Raw genomic sequence first — 12,064 nt, 5'->3', positions numbered from 1 at the left:
CTTTCTTGTCTTTTCTCCATAACCCTTGATTCCCTTACTGATTGAAAATCTGTCTCTGTGAACCTAAGCTTGACAGCCCTCTGCAGTAAAGAATCCATAGATTCACTGCACTCAGAAGAAATTAATTATGACAGGACTGCAGCCATTTAATCTAAGCGATTGGACGGTGGGATTGCTTAGCCTATCTATAGCATGTGTTTCCCTTGTTTCAACATGTATTTTATCCAGAACTTCATCAAGTTGGAACCTTCGTTGATAAGGGGGTTGGATCGGGGGGTGAGTTACTTGCAAAGTATCCCTAGCCTTGGCTTAGCTCATAGTCACTCTATTAATATGACGAGCCCAAGTGACATTCTGGTCAATGGTAACTCTCTGAGTGTCGAAAGTGGGGGATTCAGTGATTCTAACACCATTGAATATTGAGGAGTGGTGATTTAATTGCCCCTATTGAGATGGTCATTGCCAGACATTTGTGGGTGTGAACTTTGATTATCCAAAGACACTCCAAAACTAACTAACCGCCCTGCACCTATGCCAAGACTGTTCCGAGCTCAAGAAGAGATTTTATTGACCTATACTTCTCTGTTGATCCATTAACCTGCTTGCCGTATACTTGTGCTACTCCAGGATATGCTCTCCGATGTTCCTCATAGAGCATGAGTTGAATCGACGGCCTAATGAAAATACTCCAAGTGAGACATATGCCTAACCATGAGGTTATAGACTGTGGTTGCATACGGTTCTGTTGCTGCAGATGGCCAACAATGCTTCATGGAAGACATTTTTTTAGTTGTTATCAACAACCACCCTGGTAGTGCCCCATAAAAGAGGAAGCCACATTGGAAGCATTGAAAAACTCTCTGTCAAATTAAAAAATCAAGGATGAAAATCAAACAAATTGTTGCAAGGGTGGACAAAGCAAATGACCCCATCGCAGATGCCAGTCTTCAGACAACTTGATTAACTCCCATTTGATATCAAGGAACAGCTAAAGAATCTGGATATACTATTTTTATATATATATCAATAACTTAGGTAAGGAAAGTAAATGTACTATAGTTAAGCTTGCAAGAACAGCAATGATGGAAAGCAACTGGTGAAGGTGATGCAGAGTCTGCAAATGCGTATAGAAAGGTTGAGCAAGTGATAAAAAATGTGGCAGATTGAAAATAATATGAAGAAATGTGAGGTTAAGCCCTTGGGCAAGAAAAACAGAAGAGCCAGGGAAACGGAGGAAAGTGGAGTATTGGAGCCATGATCTCACTGAGTGACAGATTTGAGGGGCTGATCGGCTTACTTCTGCCTCAACAATACTGAGATACAGGCTACTAATACTGAGATACAGGCTACTAGACTAGGTGGGATTGAGGTTCACAAGAAAGAGGTATTAGAAATCCTATAGTGGATGAAGATAGATAAGTCCCCTGGGCCGGATGGCATTTATCCTAGGATCCTCTGCGAAGCCGGGGAGGAGATTGCCGAGCCTTTGGCATTGATCTTTAACTCATCTTTGTCTACAGGAATAGTGCCAGACAACTGGAGGATAGAAAATGTGGTTCCCCTGTTCAAGAAGGGGAGTAGAGACAACCCTGGTAATTATAGACCAGTGAGCTTTACCTCAGTTGTTGCTAAGGTGTTGGAAAAGGTTATAAGGGATAGGATTTATAATCATCTAGAAAAGAATAAATTGATTAGGGATAGTCAACACGGTTTTGTGAAGGGAAGGTCGTGCCTCACGAACCTTATTGAGTTCTTTGAGAAGGTGACCAAACAGGTAGCTGAGAGTAAACCAGTTGATGTGGTGTATATGGATTTCAGCAAGGCGTTCGATAAGGTTCCCCACAGTAGGCTATTGTACAAAATGCGGAGGAATGGAATTGTGGGAGGTATAGCAGTTTGGATCGGAAATTGGCTTGCTGAAAGAAGACAGAGGGTGGTAGTTGATGGGACATGTTCATCCTGGAGACCAGTTACTAGTAGTGTACCGCAAGGGTCGGTGTTGGGTCCACTGCTGTTTGTCATTTTTATAAATGACCTGGATGAAGGCGTAGAAGGATGGGTTAGTAAATTTGCAGACGACACTAAGGTCGGTGGAGTTGTGGATAGTGACAAAGGGTGCTGTAGGTTGCAGAGAGACATAGATAAGCTGCAGAACTGGGCTGAGAGGTGGCAAATGGAGTTTAATGCAGACAAGTGTGAGGTGATGCACTTTGGTAGGAGTAACTGGAAGGCAAAGTACTGGGCTAATGGTAAGATTCTTAGTAGTGTAGATGAGCAGAGAGATCTCGGTGTCCATGTACACAAATCCTTGAAAGTTGCCACCCAGGTTGACAGGGCTGTTAAGAAAGCATACGGTGTTTTAGCTTTTATTAATGGAGGGATCGAGTTCCGGAACCATGAGGTTATGCTGCAGCTATACAAAACTCTGGTGCGGCCGCACTTGGAGTATTGTGTGCAGTTCTGGTCACTGCATTATAAGAAGGATGTGGAAGCTTTGGAAAAGGTGCAGAGGAGATTTACCAGGATGTTGCCTGGTCTGGAGGGAAGGTCTTACGAGGAAAGGCTGAGGGACTTGAGGCTGTTTTCATTGCAGAGAAGAAGGTTGAGAGGTGACTTAATTGAAACATTTAAAATAATCAGAGGGTTAGATAGGGTGGATAGGGAGAGCCCTTTTCCTAGGATGGTGACAGCGAGCATGAGGGGGCATAGCTTTAAATTGAGAGGTGAAAGATATAGGACGGATGTCAGAGGTAGTTTCTTTACTCAGAGAGTAGTAAGGGAATGGAACGCTTTGCCTGCAACGGTAGTAGATTCACCAACTTTAGGTACATTTAAGTCGTCATTGGATAAGCATATGGACGTACATAGAATAGTGTAGGTTAGATGGGCTTGAGCTCGGTATGACAGGTCAGCACAACATCGAGGGCCGAAGGGCCTGTACTGTGCTGTAATGTTCTATGTTCTAATACATGGTCATAGGAGTTGAATATTATTTAAATGGAGAAAGACTGCAGAAAACTGTAGCACAGAGGGATATGGGTGTCCTCATGCATAAATTACAAAAAGCTAATGTACAAGTTTAGCAAGTAGTAGAGAAGGCAATAGAACAGTGGCCTTTATTTCAGAAAAAAGGAATTCAGCTAACAAAATAGTGATCTAGCTAAAATTATAAAAGGCACTAGTCAGACCACAGCTGGAATACTGAATGCAATTCTCAAAATTTGGTACGTCAGAAAGTATTATTGAAAGGAGTGTGGTATTTTTGAAAAGACTTTCATGTTAAATATTCAAATGGATCTCATTTTGTTTGTGGTTTGGCATGATAGCTTTCTTATGCCAACAAAGAAACAATCTTTAATTATACATTTTCTTGAATTACTAAATGAAAGCATAGTCTGGAAAGGAGCTTTAGCTATTTTATGTTCACTGGATTGAACAAACCCCTCTTAATAATATCCATATGTCATAGCTTTTAATTTAAAATCATTTTCATCATAGAACATAAGATGACTATGATTCACTACCAAAAGCCTTTGTGGTCCTTCATACTAAAATTGTGGTTTCATAGTTTCTACTTTTCATTGGTCACCAGCTGTATCTTTCCACTTGCTGTTTTTAATTCTCATTAAGCAAATACTGGATAATAGAATAATGGAATAGAATAATAATGACAGCACTATTTGTGATATAGATAAAGAGGGAGTTCAGGTTAATGGATCAACACAGAAGTGTAGGTCAATAAAATCTCATCTTGAGCTAGGAAGAGTTTTGGCATAGGTGCAGGGTTGTTAGTTGGTTAGTTGGTTTTGGATAATCAACGTTCATACCTACAAATGCCTGGCAATGACCATCTCAATAAGGGACAATTAAATCACTACTCCTTGATATTCAATGGTGTTAGAATCATTGAATCCCCCACTATCAACATCCAGAGAGTTAACAATGACCAGAAAGTCATTTGGGCTCCTACAAACTAAGTCAAGGCTAGGGATACTTTGCAAGTAACTCATCCCCTGATCCCCCAAAGCCTGTCCATCATCTACAAGGCACAAATCAGGAAAATACTCCCTGCTTGCCTGGATGGGTGCAGCGCCACCACCACTCGAGTGGTCAATGCAGCCTGCTTGATTGGCATCATGTCCACAAGCATTTCCTCTCTCTACCATTGACACTCAGTAGCTGCAGCGTTTACTAATTACAAGATGTACTACAGAAATTCACAAAAGATCCTTGGATTGCACCTTCCAAACTCATAACTACTTCTGTCTAGAAGGACAAGGGCAGCAGATACATGGGTATACCACCACCTGAAAACTCCCCTCCAAGCCATTCACTGTCCTCACTTGGAAATATATGACCATCCTTTCACTGTCACAGGGTCAAAATCCTGGAAGGGCATTTTGGATCAATCTACAGCACTAAGACTGCAACTGTTCAAGAAGGCAGGTCGCTCATCTTTTCAAGGGCTCATAGGGGTGATAAATGTTGATCAGCAGGTTACATCTCATAAATGACGAAAAACATTTGCAGATCACAATTGATGGGAATTGTTAATTAATGGAATGATAAACTATAGCAATAAAGTGTATAGGTTGATTTTAATCTTGTATCATTTACTTTGAAGCAGTCTGAACAAGTTATGAGGAGTGCTGTTCATATACAGTGTACGGAAAGATCAGGAAAATTGTGCAGGAAAATGGACTGCACAATACCTTCAACTTTGGCACTCTGTCTCATGTCAAAATAGTGTTTGCAGTGCCAGGCATATCCTGTCCCAAATGCCATCTTGCTAAGGAAATTAAAATAAGTACACATTTAATGCTGATTTGATGCGGGTGCTGCTGCTTTTTGTATTGTTACTCAAGCTAACAGTCTTAAACATACACAGCTAAACTTGTGTTTAACAGTAGCAACGATCTCCTCCCAATTTCTGTTTAAGGGGACCATCAATGGGTTGCTAAGCCCTTCAGCTATAGCACAAAAGATAAACTGAACAAGATAATTACAGAGTGGGGGGAGAGATGGGTTTCTTGCCAGGCTACTTTACCCACCTAGCAACTTCAGTGAGCATTTCTCTTTCCTTCAGCTAAGCCTGAAACAATGTATATTTTCAGTGCTTGACAAAAGTGTTACTCATAGAATTCGATCACTACTACCAATCAGTGCCGGAATGGATGGCAATGCCAGTGGCTGTCAAGGTGACTGTGCTTCCAAATTTCTTCCTTTGAGGATCCTCCCTGTCTGCAGCAGACAACACCTCTAATATCTTGTGTTTTCATCCACCTACAGCTGTTGCAGAAGGACAACAGCAACTCTTTATATCAGGAGTCTGTTATGTTCTCTCTTTGTTCAAGTGGCACGGACACCAACAGCTGTGCTGGCTGGCTGACTGACAACAGAAATACAGCTGGGGCAGTGGGTTTCCTCATTGAGCAGGATGTGACTTTACAATCACAATAGCTAAATGCTAAGATGCGTCCCAAAGGCCATCAACTGATTGTGCACTTGGTATAATCATACAGTTTGGCAGCACTTGTAATGTTTACACTCAATGTGAGATTATTGTTCTTTCTTTATTTTAGCCATTGCATCAAGCCAGAGGACAACTGGAGGTGTTGGCAATAAAATCTAACAGGTGGTTCATGACTCTGCCTGAGTCCAACCAGGTGTGGCCAGCATGCATACAATGCAAGCCATGCTGCCACATAACATTGTAAAGCTGACCATTGGAGTTCTAAGGCAATGCGTCAATTGCCTGGACCACTCTGGAGGAGCCCTCTACTACTCACCAGAGCTTTGTCCAGATATATGGTGTTGTGCCATTATGACTGCACAGCCCCTGTCACCAGGAATATGGTGAGCAGCTCAGGAACTTAAGGAAGTCAGGGAGCAACAAACACATGTTTGGTCTATGAGCTGCCTGTGTTTGCCTCATTCAACCACTGTTCCACGCAACACAAGATTCAAATCTCCATGGTACAACAGGCACACAAACATTGCCTTTACTTTTATGAAGCATCACATTGCCCTCTTATTCATAACCACCAAAACAAAACAACTTCCAAACCATCCAATATTCTGCCAAGTTTCAAATAGTCACCATTATAAATAATATCTGTCAGGCACGTGCATTAAGCTGGCCTTATGCTGATACATCATACTGCTTCAGAGATTTCAGCATGTCTGCAAAGCTGAAAATAAAGATTTGCAGAAGCTGAAAATCCAAAACAAAAACAGGAATTACTGAAGAAACTCAGCAGGGTCTGAAGAAAAGTCATTAGACCTGAAATGTTAACTCTAATTTCTCTCCACAGATGGTGCCAGACATGCTAAGCATTCCCAGCAATTTCTGTTTTTGTTTCATACTCCATTCATCTTATCTACATCACCTGTCTCCCAAAGCAGTGTCTCTGTACGCCTAACAATCTCCTGAGTGCAGACTGCTGGACTATTGTGAGATCCTGAAAGCTCCATTCAGCACAGAGCAGGTTGAGGTTTCAAGCAGATCAGAGATATTCAGTGGTTCTTCTTGTACTGTAGTGGAAGATAAGGCATCTGTCAGCATCTTGGGTCATCCACCATTTCCACACTGGAAGTAATAGCCTAAAAACACTACGCAAAATTTGTTGCCGAGAGACTGGACTTCTTAGTGGCTAGTGCCCACCAGTGGTTCTCCATGGGCTGCCCTGCTGAAACCCAATCCATATCCTTTGCAGCAGAACTCATGTATGATCTTGTCTTCCAGGGCGTGGCTACCTGCTCAATCCTTTCTTCTTGTACTGTTTGCAGGCAATACATGCCTGAATACTTACCATATGCAGATCCCACCCCTATGCTGATCTTTAAAATACATGCACTGCTGGTTTCTGAAAGGGGGTGCAAGTGGGAGATCAAGTGACAATGCTTTTCTTTTGTTTCTTTTGGACTTCAGGCAGGAGCAACAGTGCTTGAGGTAGAACTTGCTGGATATCTGTAAGGATAAAGGAACAATGGTCGGGTTATGGTAAGGGAGAGGTTAGGTGTGTGAGAGGTAAGTAAGCAAGAGATGCATGTTTACATCAACTGCAACTGTAACTTCCAAGGGTTTGTTGGTCAAGGGGAAATGTGATGTGAGGCAGTAGGAGGTAGGAACATAAATTTGTTCTGGATGGTTTCAGCTCTGTTTACGGCCTTGGTTGTGGCCACTCTGAGGATACCTAGAATCATACGCAGTCATCATTCACCAATTAGATGCTTTCTCGATTGTGGGCCACATCGTCCCACAAAAGAAAAGGATGTTTGCCGATGAGGAAAGTGAATTGCCTGGTGAATGTGTTTCGGTGATGTGCCTGAGGCAGTCGAATGGTTGGCAATACACACAGGTTGTGAAATGGGCATGTGAGGCTTACAGCCATGCTAAATTTGAAATAGGTAAAGCAAAGCTATTAATGTTAGATGTTGGGTATGCTTAATGAAGACTGCTGATAGGAGAATGAAGAGGATTTGTTGAACAGAGAAGATACAGGAGATTAATGTTCACTTTTAAATGATTTGCTGTGTAAAAAAGTATTCACTGATTTTGACCACTCTTGCAAGGTCATTGCATTTTTGTGGCACTGTATGCAGTTCTTTGGAGTTATACTGTTGATGTTATGCAAGGGCTATTTGTTCCCACTGCCTATGACTTAATGATTAAGAAGGATCTCTCTCCTATGCACTAAGACTTCTAGAACTGCATTGAAGAGCCATGCAGTAAATTCTTCTGGCCTGCTGCACCACAACCTCTCCTCTTTCGGCTAATAAATTCTTCTTTAGCAGTTTTTGGCACCTGCTCCAGTCAAACTACATTTTGCCTTTAAATGCAGACTAGCTTGAAGTGTTTCTAGCTTCATGCAAACTTGGACTTCCTGCCAAGCCATTCTAACTTAGTGTTAGACCATTTGATACTGTAATGTAAATTAGCAACAGGAGGTTTTCAGCCTGTCTACATTGCTAAGAATGGGTGTCAGTTAATCATGCGCCATGATTCTCACATCAATTTTCTTGCAGTCTTCAAACTTTCTTCCTTGCTATGGGATGGTACCTCAAATGAAGAAAATTGTTAGCATTTTACATCCACAGAGGAGACCATTTTGGGAAACATTAGAGATTCAGCGCATTCTCAAATAAATGATTTTTGTACAGAATAACATTATTTAGCATTTTTAATCACTTCAAGATAACTCAAATGTTTTGGAATTGATTATGTAATTTTGAAACTAATCACTATCATAGGTGAAGGGCAAAGCAATAGCGAGTCTCTGTATAACCAGCTTCAAAGAAACTAAGTTAATGACCAAACACAGTTGATGGTGTTGATTACAGGATAAGTTCTGGATCAGGCTGCTACAAAACTCTTCCGCTAATAATGCAATGAATTATTTTACCTCCATGAGAATGCACACTTCAGACTGTTTTTCATCTGCAAGTACAACCTTCCTTCAGCACTGTATTAATGTATTAATCTAGGTTATTGACTCCAGTCTTTAGATCTGGGTTTAAACCTATGAACTTTCTGATTCGGAGGTGAGGCAGCTAGCACCAAACTGGATAATTTCCTTGTGCTGGCACAAGGTTCTTTAGCTTCTGTGGAAAAAGTATAGTGAATCATTTGTCCAGTTATGCCTTCTAGCATCGGCAGTCATAAATTTTTATATTATCAATGTCTAGCGCTATCTGCAGTTGGAAATGACATTAAGAAAATCCCTCAGAGAATTTTCAATGCTGTTTAATATTTTCAGTGTGATGGATTATAACTAGTAGCAGCTGCAAGCAGCTTTCACTCATGGTCCTTCCTTTTATCGCTCTCTCTTTCTTACTTTTCACGGTGGTCCTCCACACTCTCATCCAACAAACGCTGAATTTTTCCCTTTCTTTTCAGAGAAGCTTTTTTGACCAGACATACCTCCTGCCTGTGAAATATATTTTTGTTCTCCACACATCCCCTTGCACAAACTTCTTCTTTAATTCTTGTATCCTTTTTTTTACACTTTTCTGTATCTTGTCCCCTCCACTCTTCCTTCTGTCCTTTCCTTAAGCTTTGTGTTCTCCTCCTAGTTTCCTTTTCCTATCCTGTCTCTAGTCAGCTTACTATTGTCATCCACTTACTACACCACCTGGGTTTCCTGTACTCTTTCATACTCTTTTCTTACCATCTCGCAACTTCCTCTATTTCACCTTTGATCTAATTACCCAACTATTTTTAGGGCACCCTTCCTAAATCACCTCCCCATTCAGGTGAACAGAGATATCCAATATAGTCTGTTTAATTATGAATGGTGCAGTCCAGAAAGATAGCTTTGTGCAACAAAGACATCCAACAACATGCATGCAATAGCAGCCTGTGTAAAGTTTCTTGATTAGGATCTCCAGGTTCACAACACTATACCCGTTACCTGTTCGCCATTGAAAGAGAACTTTGCAAGTAGAACCTTGCATGCGACTTTGTTTGACTTGTGGACTTTTGATTGTTGTCATTGTCCACAGCAACATTTTTGGTTGGTAGTCAAATTTCAGTGACACATTGAACCATGCAAGTTCCTATACTCAATGATCTGAGCAATGATGGCAAGCATGCTAAACACCTTCTAAACCACCCTGTCTACCTGTGATGGAGCTTTCAAAGAACTATATACCTGAACCCTAGGTCTCTTTTTTCAACAATATTACCCAGGGCCCTACCATTAACTATATAAGTCCTGCCCTTGTTTGATTTACCAAAATGCAATACCTCACATTTATCCAAATTTAACTCCATCTGCCACTTCTCAGCCCATTGGCCTAATTGATCAAGATCCCTATGTAATCTTAGATAACGTTCCTCACTAACTATACTACCAATTTTGGTGTCAGCCACAACTGACCAACTAAAGTGACTCCTAAATTTTCATATAAATAATTTAAATAAATGACAAACAATAATGGACCCAGTGCTGATCCATGCAGATCACCACTGGCTACAGGCCTCCAATCTGAGAAACAGCCCTCCACCGCCACCCTCTGTTTCCCACTGTCAAGCCAATTTTGTATCCAATTGGCAAAGTCTCTCTGAATCCCATGTGATATAACTTTACTAATTAGTCTAACATGCAGAATCTTGTCAAAGGCATTACTAATGCCCATGTAGACAATGCCTGTCATTTGACCTCATCAATTTTTTGGGTATAACCTCAAAAAACAATCAGGTTGTGAGACATGATTTCCCAAGCACAAAGCCCTAGTGACCATCCCTAATCAGTCCCTATCTCTCCAAAAGCATGTAAATCCTATCTCTCAAAATCCACTCCAACACTCACCCACCACTGATGTCAGACTCAAAGGTCTTCGGTTAACAGGCTTCGCCTACAGCCTTTCTTAAATAAAGTTACAATAGTAACCATCCTCCAGTCCTCTGGCACTTCACTCATGGCTATAGATGATCAAATATCTCTGCTGGGGGCCCACAATTTCTTCCCTAGCTTCCTCAACATTCTGGGATATACTTGATCAGGTCCTGGACATTTAACCACTTTTATGTTATTTAAGACCTCCTGCACTTCCTCTTCTGTCATGTGAACTTTTTTCAAGACATCAATATTTATTTCCACAAGTTCCCTAGCCTCCACTTCTTTCTCCACAGAAAAAACTGACATGAAATATTCATTTAATATCTTCTCCATGTCCTGTAGTTGCATATGTAGTTGACCTTGTTGATCTTTAAGGGGCCTTATGCTCTGCCTAGTTGCTGTTTTGCCCTGAATATATTTGTAGAATCTCTTTGGATTACCCTTAGCTTTATCTGCCAAGTGTATCCCATATCCCTCTGTGTCACAGAGCTCTGAATTCTTTCATTTGTGTATTGTCTGTACATACAAAAATAGCTAGAGAGAATGTTGTGCATGACTTCCATATGCAACAGCAAAAGAGATTGACTGGTTTATATAAAAGGCTTAACATAATTTTATTGTTTTCACAGACCTAATGAAAGTTCCAATTGATATTCCTGTTGAAGTTCTAGAAATTGATCTATCCAGGAATAACATCAGGCAATTGAACGCCAAAAACTTCATGAATTTTAACGAATTAGAAACATTAAACCTCAGCAGCAATTCAATAGGATACATAGATCCTGGTAAGAACATTACAATGTGTTTTACATATAATTGTTATAATGTGTTAAAATGTTGTTTAAAAAAAAGGTGAAACTGAATAGTTTGCAAACAGCCAAGTCCCTCAAAATGCTCAGGGTGTGGATATGCAAATTATCAAACAAATTCTCAATCTGTAAAGAAATTTTCTAAATAGACTGCACTAATTAATTCAGAAAGATTATTGACATTCTCCTGGCAAATTCTGAATAATATGGATAAAATGAAATCTGACATGATATGAGGTGAAAACAATGGGTTCGATAAAAATAAAGCATTGCAGAAGCTGGAAATCTAAAATAAAAACAGAAATGAGCTGAAGTTACTTCACAGATCTGTATCTGCAGAAAGAGAGGGAGAATCAATGCTTCAGATTTGCGACCTTTCATTAGAAAGGATGTCAAAGACTGAACAAACTATTTTTTCTCCCTTCACAACTGTTTTAATCTACTTGTAAAATTTGTGCCATGCAGTGGTAGTTCCTAAAAGAATGGGACTTCATTTTTCCCATTAGCTGAAGCCATCAACACAGAAACTGGAGTAAGAGATTTAGCCCTTTATTCAATGAAATAATAGCAAATTTGCAATATAATTAATGCCTTTGGATACAACAATTACAACAAGTTTTGAAACTGACATTTGATCAAGCATGATTACTGAAGAGAAAATCCCAAAACTCTACCATACCTATCCTCATAATTTAACCTTTGGCATCTAGGTGTCGTTCTACTAAGTCTACTCAGAACCCTTATGAAAGCCAATGCATCCTTCCTTACATTGTAGTGTTCAAACCTCCACTGTACTCCAATTGTGGTCTAACCAGGGCTTTATATAGCCCAAGCATGACTTCTACTCATTTGTATTCTCTAGATTTGAAGGTCAGCATTTCAATTCTGTATCTATTCGTAACATTTTTACAA

At 40.3% G+C, this 12,064-nt stretch overlaps 2 protein-coding genes across 2 annotated transcripts in view; one reads left to right on the top strand and one right to left on the bottom strand.

The window, feature by feature from the left end:
- Positions 1-12,064, bottom strand: part of fbxl13 (F-box and leucine-rich repeat protein 13) — a 258,479-nt gene that overhangs the window by 119,100 nt on the left and 127,315 nt on the right. The gene's annotated exons all lie outside the window — the stretch shown is intronic.
- Positions 1-12,064, top strand: part of lrrc17 (leucine rich repeat containing 17) — a 50,684-nt gene that overhangs the window by 34,787 nt on the left and 3,833 nt on the right. Inside the window, exon 3 of the mRNA XM_048553830.2 lies at positions 10,973-11,128. Coding sequence (XP_048409787.1) covers positions 10,973-11,128 — 156 coding nt within the window. The remainder of the gene's footprint in view (positions 1-10,972; positions 11,129-12,064) is intronic.

Source organism: Stegostoma tigrinum, chromosome 25 (genome assembly GCF_030684315.1).
Source record: "Stegostoma tigrinum isolate sSteTig4 chromosome 25, sSteTig4.hap1, whole genome shotgun sequence".
NCBI lineage: Eukaryota > Metazoa > Chordata > Chondrichthyes > Orectolobiformes > Stegostomatidae > Stegostoma > Stegostoma tigrinum.
The sequence above is the reverse complement of the archived record's forward strand: the minus strand, read 5'-3'. Positions and strand labels throughout refer to the sequence as shown.